The sequence below is a fragment of the Calcarisporiella thermophila genome (genome assembly GCF_041956535.1).
Source record: "Calcarisporiella thermophila strain CBS 279.70 unplaced genomic scaffold VTP21scaffold_17, whole genome shotgun sequence".
NCBI classification, from domain to species: Eukaryota; Fungi; Calcarisporiellomycota; class Calcarisporiellomycetes; order Calcarisporiellales; family Calcarisporiellaceae; genus Calcarisporiella; species Calcarisporiella thermophila.
Genome location: NW_027192207.1, coordinates 551,628 through 571,776, shown reverse-complemented (window position 1 = coordinate 571,776; position 20,149 = coordinate 551,628). Strand labels below are relative to the sequence as shown.

Here is a 20,149-nt window from a genome sequence, read left to right as displayed (position 1 = left end):
GAGAAAAAGAATTGAATTCTTCTCTTTCCTTTGCACCCGTATCAAACTCTCATAAACTTTCGCTGCTCAACAAACAAACGATTCCTAATTCTAAAACAAATGAAATGGAAGAAAAAGAAAAAAGTTGCAAAGATAAATAAAATTCAATAGTAAACTGGCACTTGCAGGCTGGTCCACATATATATTTCTATTCTAGCCCAGGATGAGTTTTAAAAATATAGAAAAAACTTAGCTAATGCCCGCCCCCCTATTCACTAGGTGAGAGTCCTGCAGTTATCTTTTCAATGCACCCCAACGAAAATTCAATAGGAATGTTCAGATTTGGGATATAGTGCACTTTCCTTTTACACCAAAATGAAATTTCTATCATGTGACTGTCCATGTGAGTTACTAACTGAACCTTTTTGGTTTATTATTATGAAGAATATTACACATATAGTTAATGTTAATCTATCCCTTCTAATATTGACTCTAATATTGGCACCGTTAGTGGAATCCATAACATGCGCACTCCATCAACCGTTTTGAACATTATTAGCTTGTGATCACGGAACTCAGTCAATTGGGTCTCGAAGGTAAGTTGGGTGCTTACCAAGAACCGCTCTCGGCACCATTGGAAAAGTTGATCTTGAGCCACAGCCTGGTTTTGAGGCAATTTGTTTTCTCTCCCGTTACCCGCTTCTTTGGCAGACGCAATCTGATGCTCGGCCAGAACGCGGAATACACCACGCGCATTTGTTGTCAAGCTCATGAGCACATGTCGAGCACCACGCACTCCTAGCTCTTCTCCGCGCACCATAAGTAGTGAGCCTTCATAACTCGTTTCAGCCAAATAATCCTCATATGTTGTTGCGTCATGCCATATCCAATTAAACCGCGCCCGTTTCACACTGTCCCATAACAATCCAGCGTTAATATGATCAACTGAAGCAATGACACGTACTCCAGGAATTGCTGCTAGTTGGCTCAACATCAGTTGGCTTTTCTCAGATCGTAGAGCGGCTCCATCTATATTATGTACAATAAGATAGAGGTATCGGAATTCGCGTTCTGGATCGGCCAGAAATTCCCTTAGCATACGAACTTGTTCTTGTAAGGAGCCCCCCATAGAAGTCCCATATTCCTCCTTTCTCACCACCCCTTCGATAATTTTTCGCAGTATATCACGGGCACTCACGGTAGGAAAATAACCATTGACTACCAGCATCACTCCGTCCGTGCAGTATTGCTTCGCAAACTCCAGTAATAATTTTCGTTTTGAACCATATCCATAAAAAAGCAAATTGAATCCGCAACTCAGCTCAAAATACCATTGTTGAAACTGCATCTTATGGAGGTTGCGAAGGATAGTCAGTTCTTCGGCATGTTTTCTTGGTGCTTTAGCAATCAGATCGAGAAATTCGTGCTGCTCTAGAGTCGGTAGCTTTGAAAGTGTGCGGTTGGATGTGAGCGAACGACCATGTAAATCACGAAAATAACTTTCATATCCTGCTGAATCTTCGAAAGCAATCGGAATTTTCCCACCGCCTAAACGGATCCCTGTACTCCCTTCATCTTCACTGCTCTTCTCGTTATCTGAATCGAATATCCGCTCATCGAGTTCCTCTCTTCTTACAAGATCCTCTTCGCCATCGCTTGCCTCATCGTCCACTTCATTTTCTTCCTCGTCTCCTTCGTCTTCCTCTTCGCTTTCTATTCTGTTTAACTTGTTAACTTGCTGCGTTATTCGTCTCCGTTTTGCAACTCGATCCGGATCGGTATATGTCAATTTGTCGTTTATTTTATGTCTTCTACTTGGAGTTGTCACAGGGGAAACACCCTCCTCGGTTTTCGCAGACTCGACCAAATCCTTTAACATCTCTTCTAGTCTATTCTTCTTTCTCCCGACAAACCCATATAGATCTCTCCCCGCAACGGTATCGTGTCTATTCTCCTTATCCCTCTCCTCTTCCTCATCCTCAAGTACAGAATCTTCGCGATCTTTGATTTTCTTATTTCTCAAATGATTCCAGTCTTCCTCTACATTTGCTTCTGCATCCTCTTTATGCTTAAATTTCGATCTCCCGGTCACAGTGAGAGCAGAATCGAACATTTGACGTGCAGCAGCCATTTTAGTGCTCGGAGTTCTACCTGGCGTATTTGAATTGTTAGCTTTTGAAGTACTTTTTGAAGGTGTCTTTGGAATCTTCCGGCGACGTGTGTCAGCGAGTAGACGTGGGCGTGGACCTCGACTTCTTGCGAGATCTGATTCCATACTTTGAGACTGTGCAGATACATTATGAAGGATATGAATAGGAATTTGATCATCTGTCTGTGTTTTAATGAGAATCTCTTTAACCATGTTGAATCGTTATTATTACATCAAATTTTTTTTCGCGATTTCGCGATTTTACCATTGTTTTAATTTCTACTATTAAATTAGGTTAGAAAATAGGTTACCAAAGAATTTGCTCACGTCCCCACGCGCGTCATTCAATTAATTATCTCTAGGGAAATAAATTTCGTCTCGATCTAAATATTATATAGATCTGTGCATCTAAGCAATCCAGCTGCTATGTTGTCACTTACGCATCTGTCCTCATTTAAACTCTCCTTCCAGCAATATCGTCAATTTGCCTCCGCTGCCACTTCTGCGGCAAAGAAGAAGGCATCGCCAGCAATTAAGGCAAAACTTCCTCAGCCTGAACGAATCAAACTTCCTCCACGCCCAAAAAACGCGTATCAATTTTACATGGTAGAGCACCTAAATGATTACAAAACTGATGGCAAGATCGATATTGTTAAGGCAACGAAAGATCTGGGAGCTAAATGGAGAATGATGAGTGAACAGGAGAAGAAGGTGATTATTTTTTCATGTTATTTGAACATAATTGCGATTTTTATTGGGAAATGGCGATCTGTCTTATCAGCCTATTCGATGTTGCATTATTTTCTAACTCTTTGTGTCTAATATTCCTCTTCCTAGTCTTTTGAGGCAGAAGCAGAGAAAGCGCGTGCTAAATACAAAAAAGAACTTGATGCACTCTATTCAAGACTGACTCCCGCAGATTTTGCACGCGAAAATGAATATCGCAGTCTTTTGCGCAAGTCTGGCAAAAAGGATCTCCCTCCACTGCACGATCCTAGTCGCCCCAAGCGTCCCTTGTCCGGATATATGTACTTTTATCAACAACTCCGCTCTACTGCAGAGGGACAAGAGCAGCTAGCGCGTGCTGGAAAAGTCGCAGAGCAGGCGAAATTTGCCGGAGAGAAATGGCGGAAGTTATCGGATGAAGAGAAGAGGGTAATGCTGAAATATTCTTATTCTTTGAATTATAGGATCTAAATTTAACGGTTTTCTGAACTTAGCCTTTCTTGAATAAGGCGAGTGCCGACCTTGAGCGATACAATAAAGAAATGGCCAAATACAGGGAGAAAATGATACGCCACTAGTAGTGGACTCATGAATCATTGAATCCCTGTCCTTTTCTTTTTTTCTTTTAGCTTCAACAATTCTCAGTTTTGTTTTCTTCTAGGTTTTTCTCATTAGTACATGTGTTGGTGTAAACTTGCCTCTTTTATTTTCCTGTTTACTGGGATCTTTTTCTCTTATGATTAGCGAGGATTGAATATACAATTATTTTCTAGCATATCCAGTGAAGACGGATTAAATTCACTTGTACATGCTATATATGCTTACGTGTGATTTGGAAGAGTCGTTCTTTGAAAATGGAAATACTTTGTGTCTCATTGGTGTACTTAATTTCCATACGCCTGACAAATACTTGTTGACATCTGTTTGTTTTTTCACGCTCTTTCCTCTTTCGATACCAGCATAATACCTACACCTAATTAATCCTTCCATTCTTTAATACCTTAATGACAATGCCGCAGATATATGAAGACGATGAGCTTGCAAACTTTGTAGAGGAACTCTGCTCGTATTACACTTATGAACAAGCAACTTCGCCCGTCCCCCTGAAACGTGTACGAAAAAATGCTCCCACCCTTCTCCCTTCCGAGATCCCGCTTCCCTCTCATGACCTATTTTCTTCGACTAAAAAGAAGAAAAGCCTGCCGCGTAGATACACCTCACCTGCACCTCGACCTGATCTTGAACAGGGAGATGCCTTCCCATTTCTCTCGCCTAATGTTTTTAAGAAAAAAAGAGGTGGCCGTCATACAACCTATGAGACTCGTGCATTTGATGAAGCAATGCAAGATGTTGGTAACCGTGCGGTCTACTACCAACATCCTCAAGTCAGAGACATGCTTCGTAGAACCTTTGATGAGGTAGTACGCTGGGGTTTCCCACTCCCCTCGGACGATAATAAAGGAGCTGGAAAAATAGATAAGCGGCTTGAAACACTTCGATTAACTTTAACCCCTCAACATGCACGAGCGACTGATGCTGAGATATATGGCAGACAAGAACGGCGGCTACAGCGATAGTGGAATGTCGAATGATTTGTATGGTTATTATAGTCAATCCTTTAATCCTATTTCTTTCCCTTGGTCTTATATTTTTATATTTATTTTATTATAAATCTTTGTATATCCCTTCGCATTATACTATTTATTATTGATATCTTAATTATACCTTGTTAGAATAATTATTAATAAGTCGTTGTATTTAGGGTATTTTATTAGGAGGTTACTATGACTTCTTGCTCTCATTCAAAAGAATACACTTTTTATGCTTGCGCAAATCTTGAGCCTATAAATTACTTGAGTTTACTTCCAACATCCCTACAAAAAGTAGTCATAAGGAAAACATAAGGGTATGTTCCATATTTTTTTCAATAATTTTTAAATTCCTAGCACTGAAGAGCAATTGTGAAAATATACGGAAACTTGGACAACCTCCACTCTTTCTGCATGCTCTCTTGTGTTTTCCTCATGTTTTCTTTATGGCCATTTTTGTAGGGCATTTTAAAGAATGCCCCTTAAAGCTTCATTGATGTTGTAACGTATTTTTATTGAAAACATAACAACATTTGCATAATTGGAAAATTTAATGGGCAGAAAATTCAGATAAAGAACGCTTTTCTCTCAATTCAGCGCTAGCTTCGAAAGTAAGCTTTATACGTGTATCTGAATCCGTAAATTTGCATGTCGTTGCTATTTGCAAATAATATGAATATGGGTTTCGGAATGGATTTTCCTTTTAGAAGAATCCGAATTACTATAAATGGTTGAGCTGCATTATAACTGAATTCAAACCTTTTGTTTCCTCGCGACTCAACCCCTTCCCCCTTCGAACCTCCCTTACATTTTGATGCTTCTACTTTATTTTTATTTGCCATTGTCACGGATCAACATTGCAACAAATCTTACAAGCCAAAGATCTTTGATAATGCACTCTTAATTTTCCTACACCAGTTTTCCACATATCTTTACAGACACTTTTCAATTCCTTTACATCTAATTTTACCTATACACTACCAAATGTCTCAACCATCTGCAGGATTATCGCGCTCTAACGCGCTCAAGGCCACCGCTACAAAGAAAAATCGAAATAAGGAGAAATTGCGCTTACCTGGTCTTGCACCCCCTGGTCAGGGAGGGGGCGTACCTTCGCCTTATGTCACATCTATTGGTGGAGGATGTGCAGCCGTAACCGATTCATATCGCACAGATGAATTTGCGCAATTTTGGACAAGTGGCCAAAATCAACCAGCAAATGTGTCACCTCAATCATTAACATCCGGAATTAATTCAATAACAACTGGATCTAGGGTGACATTGAACTCTCCGTCGTCAAGTAGTCAGACATCTGGTCAAAAATCTTTTTCCTCGGCCAGCGAGGGCATCGAGGACGATCTGTGTAAAAGCGAGACAAAAAATGACAGCTGCGAGGAAAGAAATCAAAGTAATAATGATAACAGGGAGGGTCTTAGCCATGGTGAGAAGACCTTAAGGGTTACAACTACTACCATCATACATGGAGATGCAAAGCCCTCGGAATTTCGAGCGATTCGAAAACTTGGTGAAGGATCAGCAGGTGTTGTGATGCTGGTGGAACATTTGCCAAGTAAGACGATTATGGCAAAGAAGGTATTATTATCTCATGTTATGGGTTTTCAAAATACAAATAGTACACTAAATCAATATCACACTTCTTCTGATGATTTTTGCATAGTCCATAACTGCCGATCCGAATCCAGAACTGAGAAAACAAGTGCTTCGAGAACTAAGTTCGCTTCGAAATTGCAAATCTCCCTATATTGTCTCTTATTTAGGAGCATTTATTGACGACTCTGATCAAACAATCGAAATTTGCACAGAGTACTGCGAGGGTGGCTCTCTTGAAACAGTATACAAACAGTGTGCAAAGACAGGTCAAGTGATTGGAGAGGAGATTTTGGGGAAAATTGCAGAGGCAGTAAGTGTTTTTTGGCCAATTTTTAAAGAATTTCTCTAACCTCTATTTATTTTGCAAGGTATGTAAAGGAATCGTATACTTACATGAGCGGAAGGTTATTCATCGAGGTAAGCTATAAAGTGTATAAAAAACGGTTTAAATGAATTGAATTTATATTTTACTTTCTTTTCGAATCAAGATATCAAACCTTCTAATATTCTTGTAACGCGTAATGGAGATATTAAGCTCTGTGATTTCAGCGTAAGTGGAGAGCTTGTCAACTCTATGGCGCAAACTTTCACCGGAACAAAGTATTATATGGCGGTAATTTTTCATTTTTTTCTTTGCCTATTTTAAAATTCGAACTTAACACCCTTTTTTTTATCAGCCTGAGCGAATTGAGGCTTCGCCATACACCGTCCAATCTGACATCTGGTCTCTTGGAGTGACAATAATAGAAGTCGCACAAAACAAACCAGCATTTCCCCCACTCCCCATTGTCGAATTACTAGTATGTATTGTGAAGATGCCCGCCCCCGAGCTTCCTAGTGATAGGAGCGAAGAAGCGCGAAGTTTCGTGCGAGCTTGTCTAACAAAGGATCCAAAATTGCGGCCTTCTCCAGAAGCACTGCTTATGCATCCGTGGATTAAGGCATCATCTGCTCGTTCGGTAGATTTAGCAAAATGGATTGAGGGTGTATACGGATGGAAACAAGGCCCTCCTGCATTGGAAGAATTTTAACTTCAATTAATTTTATTCTATTGTGTTGTGTTTATTGAAAATTGTTCTCTTTTGATTTTGCTTTGTATGGGTGTCGTTTTTTTTTGTGGGAATAATTATCTGTTTTCAACTGTGGACTCCTTTTTATTCTCTTGTTTCATGTTTTTATTTTTAAAAATGAAATTTTCTTAAAATATTTTCTCTCTTCTCCTCTACTCTTTTTACACATCGCATTTCCTTTATATATATATAAATATATATATTCTTATTATCTCGCTTACAATGGATAATAGATGTCAAAGAGTTTTTTTTCTCTTCCACTTGTCTTGTAGGAACATTTGAATAAAACAATGAAAACTGGTCAATTATTTAAAGAGATTGCAAGCTTATAATGAGTAAAGGATATGATATAACAACAATTGCAAAACATTCTATCAGTTTATTTGCGAATAAGAATGTAGATGTTCTCGCCAACTGTCAAATTCTGCAAGTGCCTGAAATCGCCCTCGAGACAAACGAGAAGCCCTCCGTACGAAATAAGAACAGAACTATATAGTCAATAGGTTAGAAATGCAATCGATACCAATACTAACGGAATTGTATAGGCCAATTACACTTTATTTCCCTGCCCTTCATCATATTTAAAGCATTTTCCTAGCACCACATATTCATAATCGCTTGCAAGTGTCCGTTTGTCACCGATTACATCATATAGTACATCAGACTGGCTCTTTGTTGCAGAGGATGCATCCACTTCAAGACTGGATGCAAGAACGAGTGAGAATTTGTCACCGATGTCAAGTGGATAAATTTCGGAATTAATGTCCATAGTGAGATCCATTTCATAGTTTTCAGATCGGGCGTTGATCCGTGAGCCTAGTTTTAATATGCAATCCCAATCAGGATCTGGCAGACGAAAATGTGCGATTTCTATAAATTTATACTTACATCGGTCAAAGAACTTTCCATCGCGGTCAATGTCTTTCACGTCAAAGACATCAGAGAAAAGAATAGTGTCTTTAGACATGTTGAATTAAATTTATCAAAAATCTCTCCATAATATAAAATTCCGAGAAAAGCCTAAGTGTTTACTTCTCTTTGTGACTGTCACAATGACTGCATATTTGTAAAAGATGTATTTCCTCTAATTCCTTAAGTAATCTAGTTCCTCAGTTTTATCCACGAGAGTACCAGTGCTAAAAAAGTTGGTAGACCCCTTTCAGACAATTGTATCAGTTTTCGGATGTGAAAGCATGTGATGAGAAAAAGGTATATCAGAAAAATCGAATTTAGTATATCATTTAATAGAAAAACTTAAACATCATTGTAGGGTGCCTTTCATAGTGATATTGAAGGGAATTCACTTACAATTTTCAGGTGAGATTATTGATGGAGTGTTGAACTAACTTGGTATCTCACTGTATTGCCTACATCGTATCTTTGTTTGGTTGTAAATTTCTGTACTAGTATAGCTTTAAAGGCATAACAGAGCCGTTCGAATTAAATGAACTTCGCGTAGAGTGACTGCTCGAACCAAGATAGAATATCACTTCAAGACAATCTCATTCTTGGCAAACATCTATATCCCTTTTCACATAAATTGACTTTTTTTAGTATTTCCATCGTATAATAATTACGGCCACCATGCTGGTACCTATTTATATTTCGCGTTATTTTTTGTTTTCATCTCCCAATTGTTAGTGGATGATTGTCTAAATGATTCTTCATCATGGGAATGTAGGATTTTCTTTTTGGCCGTCGCAAAACGCCTGCAGAGATGCTCAGACAGCACCAGCGCTCGCTTAATAAGGCGCAGCGTGAGCTCGATCGGGAGAGATCTCGTCTTGAACAACAGGAGAAAAAACTAGTGGCTGACATAAAGCGATCTGCTAAGGCAAATCAAATGGTACAACTAATAATACAGGCTAGCTAGGCTATTTATTATATATTCCCGTATTTCTCCTCCAAACCGTGAAAGGCTAATGAATAGTTTTGAAAAAAAAAATAATGGTTAGAATGCGTGCAAGGTCATGGCTAAAGATTTGGTTCGCACACGCCGCTATGTACAGAAATTCTACCAAATGAAAACGCAACTACAAGCGGTTGGTTTACGAATTCAAACGCTGCGATCTAACCAACAAATGGCTGAAGCCATGCGTGGAGCAACCAAGGTAATTAGTGGGCGATAAAATTTATATTTTGCATTTATTAACCTGTATTATATTTTACTATTAGGCTATGCAGTCCATGAATCGTCAAATGAATCTTCCTTCGATCCAGAAGATAATGATGGAGTTTGAACGTGAATCCGAGCTAATGGATATGAAAGATGAAATGATGAATGACGCGATTGACGATGTGATGGAAGAAGAAGCTGATGAGGAAGAGAGCGAGGAAGTGGTCAACCAAGTGCTTGATGAGATCGGCGTTACTCTAAATCAAGAGGTATTTATAATCGTCATTTTACTTCTTCTTATCTTGAAATCTCACCCTATACTTTAATCTCAACCAAGCTGGCTACGGCACCCTCAACGATTGCTCAAAAGGCTTCAGCCGGAACAGAGCGGGTTGCACAACTTGAAATGGTCTCAGATGATGCAGCATTACAAGCAAGACTTGACAATTTGAGACGAGAGTGAGAGATCGAGCAGCTACTTCAAGACCAACTTGTCTAATTATAGTATTGAAATTTTATTTCACTCACTCTCCAATGTTATCTACAATCGTTCTATCCTTGGATATTTTTTGGTAAATTTGTTGATTTTTTTTTAAATAATCTTCTCTATGAAAATGCAATTTTCTATTTTTTCCCTACTTTTTTCTTTTTCCCTTTGTCTTGATTAATGTATCCACATTCATCGAGGATTTGGCGCGCGGCATTGGAAATGTGCTTGAAACGATTTGGACCAAGTGGAATTCCTGTGAAGAGAAAGTCATCATTGTTTGTCTCATTTCTGAATATTACAGTATTATTTATTACCTCCATACCACCGACTCACCACAACAAGTACGTTTTTTGCATCGAGAATCTGAAGTAGGTGAAGGAGCCTGCCGCCTTTATCATAGCTGTTAATGCAATGGTACATAGAAAAAGGAGTTAAATCAAATTGTACCTGCAGCTGTCTCGCCATCATCATCCTGATCTATAAATGATTCTAAATGTTAAAATACTTGTCCAAACGGAATATCTTGTCGAACAATGCTTTCTATTTCAACCTTGTAAAACTCCATTGTTCGACTGTATTATTCTAAATGCTGAAATATTATGTGTAGCTCGAGCTATTCGTTTATCCCTTAATAATGTCTCTTTGACTGCCTCAACTTCTTCTAAACTCTTAACCTCCGCTAAATGTGCGACGAACACGCTTTTTCTATCTATAATAGCTTCGCCATGTATGATATCTATATCACATTTCACCCGGTCCGAGTTAAAACTATCAGATATGCCTCTTTCACCACCTACGGCGAGAGCTTTTTCTTCTTCTATATCTCCATCAAGATCGATAGCTCTGCCTTGGTCATCAGGTACAGTAGGTGGCTGCAAAGAATCGAATTCAGAAAGTTTTTGCTCAAAATGATCCTTCAACCACATTATCCATTCATATAGAATCACTTCTCCGGCAACAAATGGTGGTAGATTGACTGCAACTTCTTCGCGAATGGCATCTGTTACTCGCAAGGGTCCGCAGTACACATTTTCGATCTCCATTATTGGAGGATCGTGCGTAGGGTAGGTTGATGGCAGGTGAAAGGCAAGATGCAATTCGCGCGGAGTCGTTGCCGAATTAGCGCCTTCATTGTCAGCAGACGAGAGCGATAGGACAAAGTAGATGGTCGAGTTGTGTGGAGTAAAATTGGCGTCAAAAATGGCGGCAAGCACATCTTGCTCTTCTCGTTGGAGCACGAGATTAGTTTCGTCGTCCATTCTGGAATCTGTTTTAAGCTAGTTACTGATTTTGGAATCTGAAGGCTATGGAAATTTGAGACCAGCAACAAAGCCTCATTGCACTTGGTGGTTTGACTGGAGGGGTTTGCCGCCAGGCTTTATTTTTGCTTCGTGCTTATTCACCACTTCTACTCTCCACCTTCGGGCGTTGCTTGGTTGCATTTCTTCCGCTCAAGATTCTTCCTCCTCCTTAATATCCTCTGAAATTCCCCGTTAATCGTCTCTTCTGAACATCCCGCCTGCTATCCGGCCTATACTCCTCTCTTCTATTTGACATTTTTGACATTCGGAGCCGCATTAGTCGTTATGGGACGTCGCAAGATACGTATTGAAAAGCTGAAGGACGAGCGAAACCGACAAGCAAGTGCACTATTCTCCGGGCCTTATATTCTCGAGTACTTCAACTGCTTTTATTCAATAGGTCACCTTCTTAAAGCGCAAGATAGGCCTTCTGAAGAAAGCGTACGAGCTCAGGTATTATTTCTTTTAACTTGAAGCTCGTCCATCAATACTGAGATATATGCTATAGTGTGCTTTGTGATTGTGAGATCGGTCTAATTATTTTTGGACCAAATGACAAAGTGGTGCAATATGCAAGTACGAATGTCGACAAGGTGCTCTACCGATACACCGAGGTTAGTTTCGTGGACGAACTGTTTGGCATGCATATACTAACAAAATGAGCCGTCTCCTTTAAATAGTATAAGGGTGCTGTTGAAAGTCGTACAAATGCTGATGTAGCCTATTTAAATTTATCTTGATCGAATAATTTCATTTTGTTAATGCATTATATAGTTTGAGGATATAGGGGTTGATAAAGACGGAGAAAAGGATGATGAGTTGGATGACGAGGAGGGCTCTATTTACGCATCCAATAATGTCTCGAAAAACGTAAAATAGATATCCTTTTTCCTTATATCTGTGGTTGCCAGTTTTTGGACACTTCTAATGTATATGTAGTTAACCCCGTCGCCTCAACCGCCAGTCGCACTACCCACATTGCCCACACAATCCGCACTCAAGCCCCACCATTATACGCAGAACACACCAAGTGACTATAATATTCAATCGAGCAGAAATTACTCCCCATCCTTTTCTGCGCCTGCTACTACTGGCGAAGCGACTATTTTCCCTCACCCATTAAACGATCATTCAAATAGCACCTATCAATTCACCGCACCACAACCCCCATTTAAACGACCTAGGCTGCGTCTTACTATTCCAAATGATAGTAACCCAGTGTTAGACGAAGCAGTGAAGATATCAAACGAGGATGTTCATATCAATCTTACAGAAACGCCTATTTTAATCCCTAGACCCTCAGCTTCTGCATCCACTAATTCTACCTCCACATCCACCTCGGCAACGACGTCATCTATGGCAACTCCAAGAACAACAGTTGCACCTTCCACCACCGGGATGGAAAGCTCTTCATACTCACAGTTTGCACAAGATATTTCTTCCCCTTCCGGATTTTACTCTGAATTCTATCAAAATAACGAGCTACCTTCGCCATTTAACTTGTTAAATACTCCTACAACGGCTAATGTAGTAGGGGCGTACCATTGGCCTCTGCCGAGCTCGAGAGTAGCGGCTGGAATACATCAACCATCGCCGTTATCGAAGGAGGCTAGTAGCTGACAGAAAATAATATAAATGTCATCAAGAGAACTGGTGTATTCCATTTAATTTCCATTTTTGAATATTTTGTCACTACATCTTAATTACGTCTGAAATATGGTCTGATTTCTCATTCTGTCGAGAGCTTGATAAAATCAAATAAAATTCGAAAAAAACTCTGTTTTCTATAAGCACATTTGACAAGGAGTAATAAGAATTATAAAAGAGTAGGAAAAATGCTACAAAAGAGTAGGAGATAAATAATTAGTCGCTTTATTCTTCATCAGCCTGCTTCTCCTTCTTCTTCTTCTTCTTCTTCTTCTTCTCGCTTCCTTTCTCCTCGAATTTCGCCTTCTTCGACTTCTTAGGAGTATCGGTATCTTCCTTCTTCTCCTTCTTTTCCTTCTTTGACTCTTTCGGTTCCTCTTCTTCTTCAGAGCTCACCTCGGATGCTTTCCGCTTCTTTGTCTTTTCCTGCACTTCTTCGATAAGCGGCTGCTTTACGGGCGATTTCACATCTATTTCCATCTCGGCTTGGTCTTTGGTCCGTGTCTCATTTCCATATTCTACGTAGTTGTTCTTCCATTCCTTCGGAGTGGCGTCGGTCTTTCTTCCATATTTATCAAGCTTGCCTTCGCTGATCAGCTTCTTCTTTTCCATCGCTTTGGGCCCAAGTCCCCACTTCCGAGGATAGGTATCCCTTTCCATAATACACCGCTTGATTTTTGCAACGACACCATGTTCACAAGTGGCAAGCTCAGCAGTGGACATCTGGGCAATGGCAATGCAAATTGCTTCTCCCTTGGTCGTCATCAATACAACCTCCTCGCCGATCTCAATACCTGAGTCATATCGTAATAGACCAGGAATCATCATTTTTGCGCCATAGCAGAGTGCATTTACAGCGCTGTCCTTGACTACAATGCGCTTATATCCAGTGAGAAGCGATTCGAGTGGTCGAATCACGCGACGGAGATAGGATTCATCCTTCGTATTATCGTACACCCATTGGGCATCCAAAACATCATGCATGGTCACCATGTCATCATTCTCCGACAAAGCTCCACTTCGCACACGTCTCAGTTCTTGCATGTGGCCTCCAACTCCCAGTAATAAACCGAGGTGTACACACAGTGTGCGGATATAGGTGCCGGCCTCACAGCTTACCCAGAAAACTCCTAGATGTCGTTCATTATCAAATTCTATGAGTTTACTTTCGTGGATGGTGCGAACACGGAGTTGTCGTTTTACTGCTGAGATCAAAGGCGGTCGCTGGAAAAGGGCACCTGTCAAAGTTTCGAGTGCAGATGAAAGCTTTTTTTCTGATTCAACGGCGTCGTGTAATCGCACCACGCACACATACTCCTTCCCAGCGCTTTGTTGGCTTTTCACTAATCTTGTTGCGCGGTCAATGCAAACAATTAAGCATCCTGTCACCTTAGGATCAAGGGTGCCGCTATGTCCAGTTTTTTCTACACGAAGAATGCGCTTCACCCAGGCAACTACTTCATGTGATGAGGGATTGGCTGGCTTATCCAAATTTATCACACCAGTACGGATATATTCATTAAGTGGACGTTTGAGAGGAGAGCATCCAGCGGGAATAGGGGTATAATGACCAGTGCGAACATTAAGGCGATCATAGTTTTTAAGAAGAAGAGGCCACTTGCTGGTATCAAGGGTGGGTTTAGTGCTATAAAATTACAAAAGATTTAGGTAAGTTGAAACTTGGATTGAATTTATATCTGTAAATTTACCTTTCAGATTTGATTACAAAATCATTCTGCTGCTGCTCTTGCGCGACTTTGCTGTCAGCAATAACTGCCTTCTTGGAGCTCATTGCTTTAAAAAAGTTTATAGAACACAAGAAGGGAGAAAATGCTACGTTGGGTTATATCAAATAAATAGAAAGCGAGGTATTAATAAATGTATATGGCTTGTTTACGTTGTGACTGCTAGTTGTATATGCATTCCCTGTGGTGAAAAGGGGTTTGCCACCAAGTCAATAATAACATGACGCAGCATTTAAGTGAATAGCAATATATTATAGTAGATCTCAACGTTAATGTCATTCAGAAAATCAACCAAAATCCGTAATATACGTAAAAAGGACGATTCCGAGGATGTCCTTCCTATTGGATCGGGTATGTTAAAGCACATTTCCCTACGATCATCAATAATTCATAATTTTTTTGTTTCGGATCAAAGATCTTGTCAAGGAAACGCCTGGAGAAGTCGCGCTACCCACGTTAACATCTAGCAAACTTGAAAAGAAACAAAAGAAGCCAAAATCTGTTGCATTAAGTTTCGACGACGAGGTGAGAGCTCTTTTCTTTGCCAGATTTTGACAAGTAGATAATAATATGATGTATTATTTTTTGTAGCAAGGAGATGAGAGTGGCGAAACGTTTAAAGTAAAAAAAAGTATGGCCAGCCAGCGTCTTGCTGAGACACGATCCATAAAAATTGCAGAGTATATTTTTTTGAATTTTTTTATCATTTAGAACAATTTTAATAGATAAATTCATAATTCCGTAGTGACAAGCTGCCGGATACGCTGGAACAAGCTTCGATCAGCGAAAAAATCTACACAACTGAGATGCTTTCAGAATTAAAACGCAATACCCCAAGCGCTCCTCGGTCAACCCATAGCCTTGTCGAAGAAAAGTTTCCCTCTTTGAAAGCAGGTCAGTCATTTTAATATTACATACCCACTTTTTCACTCCAACTTATAGTTCTATCTTTCGACAGCTTCCACGGAAATACCAGATGCTGCTACTATTTATGCCGCTAAAAAACGTCGTGAGCTACTCCGCCAGCGAGCAGAGAACGGCGAAGATTTCATTTCACTATCGGAAGAAGTTGAAGGCTATGAAGAAAACGAGTCGAGACTTGTGCGAGAGGAAGATGAATTTGGGGATGGTAACGAGGAGGACGAGGGGATGGTGGGAGAAAAGCTAATATTTTCTAAAAAGGAGAGGCTGGAAAAGGAGAGACAGAGAAGGCTAGAATTACAAGAAGCAATTGAAAATACATAGTAAATATGCCAAATTTGAGTTTAGCTATATCGCTTTAACCTACTAATCAACATGGACGTTTGGCTAGTGAGGATGACGACGATTTGGACGAGCTACGAAATTGGGAGCTCGAGCAAATTAGAAAAGGTCGCGTTAAATTCAAACCCGATAACGAAAACGAAACACGTCGTTTAAGCCTCGCAAGTCGACAACGAGTCGCTGCTATGAGTACCTATCCCCATTAACACCATGTGTTTCTTTTATTTGTTCATCTAACCGCATTTATTAGTTCCAACTGCAACACCTATCCCAAATATCTCTGACGTAATTAAAAATCTCACCGGCACCCACGACGCATTACAGTCGGATCATGAAGCCCATATTAGCCAATTGGCTCATTACCAGCAGGAATTGGCCAATGTCGATAAGCAGGCTGCAGACATTCAGGCTGAACTCACAGCTGCTTCGAGTCGATACACTTTCTTCCAAGAGCTAAGAACCTATGTAGATAATTTAGCCGATTTTCTAGATATAAAGGTAAAACAAAATTGCATGTTTACAACTTCTCTTGATAATGATCTAAAATAATTGTTCTCTTTCTCAGTTTGTCGAATTAGAAAAGATTGAGAACGAATTTTACGAGATTATGCGGCAGAGAATCGAGAAGGTACGACGAAGAAGACGGAGAAATCAACTAAAAGAGCTGAAGTTGTTTATTGAAGGTATACAGACATTTTTATTGCCACCGTTTGATATTGTGTGATAATTTTCTTTTAGACATACAAGAGACCGAGGACGAGACGAACGGAGATAATGGGTTAGAAAGTGAGAAAGAGGCAATTGGTTTATCGGATGAAGAGGTGGATGATTGGATGAATGCAGAATACTTGAGGAAAAGAAGTACGTCTTAATTTAATAGCTCAAAAAAGTGGTTCCGATTGTTTAATCATTAACTTTAGATGTCCTGCCAAACCAACGGGATCGCCTATTTGACGATGTTGCCGATGAGTTCCGCGATATTTTCACTATAAAATCGCGCTTTGAAAAATGGCGCCTTCTATATATGGAGGATTACCGCAAGGCTTTTGGAGGTTTAAGCTTGCCAGATGTGTTTGCGTTTTATGTCAGATGCGAGATGCTTTCCTGGGTTCCCTTCGAGGAGTATTTAGATTTCGAGGAAATGGCGTGGCATAGAGCTCTCACGACATTTGGCTCCGAAAGCATGACGGAGACGCATGAAGAAGAGGGTGATGAAAGCGGAGATTTGACGATTCTAAACCGAACGGTTGAGAAAGTTGTTATTCCTAAGCTAGCGGATATGATCCCCATGTACGATATCTATTCAACTTTGCAAACAAAAACATTGACCAGAGTCGTGAACCAAGTACTGGACTACACAGAGCGGGAGGGGAAGCATTATAGAAATCTTGAGACTCGGATCGTGGAATGCTTACGTGTTGAAGTGGAAAAGCTGAAAGTGGATATCGGGAGAGTATGGATGGATTACGTGGTCGACGAGGGGGTTAGAGCTCGTGCGAATTATTTCTTAAGAGTGCGAAGATTGCACGCCAATATCGAGAATTGGCGACGGTTTTTGTCGCCCGAAAATATGGCAGCATTAAATTTGCAAGATGTGATAAATTCAGAGCCGAGATAATCTTTTTATCATTTCATACCAATAAACATGTGCGACCTTATTTAACTTATACTTAGTGTGTCAACTATGCCTAAGGCATATCCCTTCAATAATAACTAGTTTTTGTGATTGGAACGAGCAAATTAGACAGATAATAGCCAACCTCGAATAACAAAGGTGGATCGAAGGGGATTTTTATTTCTGAAAAATTGTCATTTTGCTAATTGTGATCAGGTTTCGGTGCTACAGCCCAAAAGCTCGATTCTTCTTATAAATTTGATGACGTCACTCACAAACACTCGATATTGAAAGACATAAGTTCCTAGTTCATCTCTTACAGCAGTTAAAGGATAACTCTTGTGCGTACTCATCTTCACAATAAACAAATTGGAGAACGTACGTATTGCTTCATTGTCTTTTTGCTCTATCTTTTTGGTGGGGTGGAAAAAAGAGAGATTAAGCAGATTTTACGTGTATTCGTGAGATGTAAAGTTGAGTTGAGAATGGAGATGGGAGAACATGCCCTCTGGGTCCTGTTATCTTCCTTTTGACCTTGATCCTCTCTACTCCTGCTTAATCACTTCTATTCCCAAGCTTGCCGCATGGTGATCTATCATTTACCCAACAATTAACATATTTTTATTCTTTTCCTATCTGAGATAGCAATCTAATCCATTTCTAAATCATGAATCGATACGGACCGACAGGAGGGTTGTTGAATCGCGGAGGTATAACGCTCGTCGTTTCTCTAGTGATCCTGATATCTTTTTTGGGGAAATTAATATTAATCCACTATATCTATAGCAATGAATCCCGCACAACCACCAAATCGGTTACCACCGCAGATCGGTAACACATCAGGCCTACCTCCTATGAATTCAACATTGAATGGACAGCGTGGGCTAGCAGGAAGTCCGATGATGCCTCGAATGGTGAACGGTAGAATAGGTGAATTAATTTTTTTTCTATAGTTAAATGCGGTTCGATCCTAACGCGAGCTTGGAAAATTAGGGAGCAACGCACCATCTTGGAATTTTCAAACATCCTCTCTTCCATCACAACAATCACGGCCATCATTATCATCTCCATTTGGTCCTGGGACAACAAATTCGCAGGGTGAAGTTCTAGATATGTCAGAATTTCCTGCACTTGGGAGTACTTCTGCACCCGGTGGTGCAGGGAACGCAGGCGGGAATGGCACAACAACGGGGATGAACTATGCAAGTACCGCGTCGGATGGGCGACCGTCACATCACCAGTCATCGCAGTTAAGCATCGACGATTTCCCTGCACTCCCAGGGGCTCGAAGTCCAGGCTCACAGCAACAGGGACAACAGGGACAGAGCCAGCCGCAAACGCCGAGTGCCATAGGACAAGGGACAATGCAAAACGGTATCATGGGATTTGGTATTTCACAACAGCATCGGCAAGTACAACAACAATCACAGCAGCAGCCCCAGCAACAGCAAGCACCACCAGGGCAGCAGCAAACTCAACAGCAGGGACAGCAGGCAAGAGTAGGTTCCATTTCAGCCCCAACCCAGCAAGAGACAAAAGTGAGGACGTGTTAATTTTTTGCAATGGTTTTCGCGGAATTATAAATGGCATCTGTTTATTTTCATTAGAGCTACGCAACCAAGGCAGGCCAATTATCCGCAGGTTCTGCGACAGGGTCGCAGCAGGATCCATCAAGCCAACCATCAGCAGATAAACAATTTGGCGCACAAGGCTTACTCTCCTTGATACGTATCACAGATCCTGACATGAGTGCGTTGACGGTTGGGTGCGATCTTACCAACCTCGGCCTACAACTAAATTCATCGGAGTAAATATTCCCTCATTATTTTTCAAACCTCCAATCCGTTCACTTACACGATCTCTTGGAACGCATTAGGCCACTTTATTCCGGATTTGTAGTTCCGTGGGCAGATAAACAAAACGTCAACAGCTTACAGATCGAGCCATTATATTCACTGCCGTCTTGTTACAATGTGCAAACGCCTCCTCCGGCACATACAAAAATGGCCTCTTTTTCAGACGAAACGCTTTTTTACATATTCTATAGTATGCCAAGAGATATGTTACAGGAGGCGGCCGCACAAGAGCTGTAAGTATTGCAACGAACAAGAGAACAAATCATGTTTTCTCGACATTTTGAGGATAATGGCTGACAAATCCCTCCGCCACATGGATAGGTATAATCGCAACTGGAGATATCATAAGGATCTGCGGTTGTGGCTTACTCGCAAGCAAGGCCAGGAGCCTTATGTCAAAACCCAGGCATTCGAGCGAGGACTCTTCATCTTTTTTGACCCTGCAACGTGGGAAAAGGTCGAGAAGGAATACGTGCTAGTGTACGATGCGCTGGAGAGCCGAGTCTCGACGTCGACAGCAGGAGTTGGTGGCTTAGGGGCGTTCCCATCACTTGCGGGAGGAGTGGGCAGTTTAGGCGCAACAGGACTGGTCGGGGGAGGGGCCATTGGGGGGCAGGGAATGCAGGGAGGCTCAGGCATGGGAATGATGGGGCATGGAAGCGCAAGTAGCACGGGAGGCGCAGGGATGGGGGCAAGAGGGTTGCTCCATCCTGCGCTTTCAGCCACAGCTCTACAATAACTCTGCGCCACGGCATTTTTCTCTTTGTTCATTATCCTTCACTGATAATAATTAAAATCCCTTTCGGTTTTCTTGAAAAGCCTTTCCTTTCGTTTCGTCTTGACTTTTTATATATAGTGGAATGGATATTATGTATTGTTTGTTTTTACGTATTATGTCTTTTTCTTTCTTTCTCATAAATCGATGAAGGGTGCTTCTCTCAGTAGATGAAAACCATCCTTGGGGGACGGGCAAATCTCACTCGCATTATGGA

General features: G+C 40.8%; 11 protein-coding genes across 11 annotated transcripts; 7 read left to right on the top strand and 4 right to left on the bottom strand.

Moving 5' to 3' along the window:
• Positions 1–445: 445 nt before the first annotated feature.
• On the bottom strand, positions 446–2,341 carry VTP21DRAFT_3465 (uncharacterized protein; the record flags this gene model as incomplete). Its single annotated transcript, XM_069393771.1, has 1 exon — positions 446–2,341. The coding sequence occupies one exon, from the start codon at positions 2,339–2,341 to the stop codon at positions 446–448; it is 1,896 nt and encodes a 631-aa protein (XP_069249469.1).
• Positions 2,342–2,554: 213 nt separating this feature from the next.
• Positions 2,555–3,432, top strand: VTP21DRAFT_3464 (uncharacterized protein; the record flags this gene model as incomplete). Its single annotated transcript, XM_069393770.1, has 3 exons — positions 2,555–2,839; positions 2,966–3,283; positions 3,349–3,432. The coding sequence occupies 3 exons, from the start codon at positions 2,555–2,557 to the stop codon at positions 3,430–3,432; spliced, it is 687 nt and encodes a 228-aa protein (XP_069249468.1).
• A 432-nt stretch (positions 3,433–3,864) lies between these two features.
• On the top strand, positions 3,865–4,431 carry VTP21DRAFT_3463 (uncharacterized protein; the record flags this gene model as incomplete). Its single annotated transcript, XM_069393769.1, has 1 exon — positions 3,865–4,431. The coding sequence occupies one exon, from the start codon at positions 3,865–3,867 to the stop codon at positions 4,429–4,431; it is 567 nt and encodes a 188-aa protein (XP_069249467.1).
• Positions 4,432–5,427: 996 nt separating this feature from the next.
• Positions 5,428–7,085, top strand: VTP21DRAFT_3462 (uncharacterized protein; the record flags this gene model as incomplete). The annotated part of the gene is made up of 5 exons (XM_069393768.1): positions 5,428–6,036; positions 6,122–6,364; positions 6,423–6,471; positions 6,543–6,667; positions 6,732–7,085. The coding sequence occupies 5 exons, from the start codon at positions 5,428–5,430 to the stop codon at positions 7,083–7,085; spliced, it is 1,380 nt and encodes a 459-aa protein (XP_069249466.1).
• Positions 7,086–7,503: 418 nt separating this feature from the next.
• Positions 7,504–8,091, bottom strand: VTP21DRAFT_3461 (uncharacterized protein; the record flags this gene model as incomplete). Its single annotated transcript, XM_069393767.1, has 3 exons — positions 7,504–7,612; positions 7,679–7,940; positions 8,013–8,091. 3 exons carry the CDS (start codon positions 8,089–8,091, stop codon positions 7,504–7,506), a joined length of 450 nt encoding a protein of 149 aa, XP_069249465.1.
• A 617-nt stretch (positions 8,092–8,708) lies between these two features.
• Positions 8,709–9,703, top strand: VTP21DRAFT_3460 (uncharacterized protein; the record flags this gene model as incomplete). The annotated part of the gene is made up of 5 exons (XM_069393766.1): positions 8,709–8,714; positions 8,806–8,970; positions 9,080–9,235; positions 9,300–9,509; positions 9,578–9,703. The coding sequence occupies 5 exons, from the start codon at positions 8,709–8,711 to the stop codon at positions 9,701–9,703; spliced, it is 663 nt and encodes a 220-aa protein (XP_069249464.1).
• Positions 9,704–9,864: 161 nt separating this feature from the next.
• VTP21DRAFT_3459 (uncharacterized protein) lies at positions 9,865–10,989 on the bottom strand (the record flags this gene model as incomplete). Its single annotated transcript, XM_069393764.1, has 4 exons — positions 9,865–9,983; positions 10,045–10,119; positions 10,178–10,207; positions 10,281–10,989. The coding sequence occupies 4 exons, from the start codon at positions 10,987–10,989 to the stop codon at positions 9,865–9,867; spliced, it is 933 nt and encodes a 310-aa protein (XP_069249463.1).
• A 327-nt stretch (positions 10,990–11,316) lies between these two features.
• Positions 11,317–12,651, top strand: VTP21DRAFT_3458 (uncharacterized protein; the record flags this gene model as incomplete). Its single annotated transcript, XM_069393763.1, has 5 exons — positions 11,317–11,484; positions 11,559–11,645; positions 11,712–11,747; positions 11,806–11,901; positions 11,971–12,651. The coding sequence occupies 5 exons, from the start codon at positions 11,317–11,319 to the stop codon at positions 12,649–12,651; spliced, it is 1,068 nt and encodes a 355-aa protein (XP_069249462.1).
• Positions 12,652–12,903: 252 nt separating this feature from the next.
• Positions 12,904–14,470, bottom strand: VTP21DRAFT_3457 (uncharacterized protein; the record flags this gene model as incomplete). The annotated part of the gene is made up of 2 exons (XM_069393762.1): positions 12,904–14,323; positions 14,388–14,470. The coding sequence occupies 2 exons, from the start codon at positions 14,468–14,470 to the stop codon at positions 12,904–12,906; spliced, it is 1,503 nt and encodes a 500-aa protein (XP_069249461.1).
• Positions 14,471–14,695: 225 nt separating this feature from the next.
• On the top strand, positions 14,696–17,304 carry VTP21DRAFT_3456 (uncharacterized protein; the record flags this gene model as incomplete). The annotated part of the gene is made up of 10 exons (XM_069393761.1): positions 14,696–14,774; positions 14,839–14,948; positions 15,015–15,103; positions 15,169–15,317; positions 15,382–15,667; positions 15,736–15,875; positions 15,937–16,184; positions 16,252–16,369; positions 16,425–16,547; positions 16,607–17,304. 10 exons carry the CDS (start codon positions 14,696–14,698, stop codon positions 17,302–17,304), a joined length of 2,040 nt encoding a protein of 679 aa, XP_069249460.1.
• A 664-nt stretch (positions 17,305–17,968) lies between these two features.
• On the top strand, positions 17,969–19,896 carry VTP21DRAFT_3455 (uncharacterized protein; the record flags this gene model as incomplete). Its single annotated transcript, XM_069393760.1, has 6 exons — positions 17,969–18,011; positions 18,088–18,231; positions 18,295–18,839; positions 18,909–19,108; positions 19,178–19,390; positions 19,479–19,896. The coding sequence occupies 6 exons, from the start codon at positions 17,969–17,971 to the stop codon at positions 19,894–19,896; spliced, it is 1,563 nt and encodes a 520-aa protein (XP_069249459.1).
• Between the last annotated feature and the right edge of the window lie 253 nt (positions 19,897–20,149).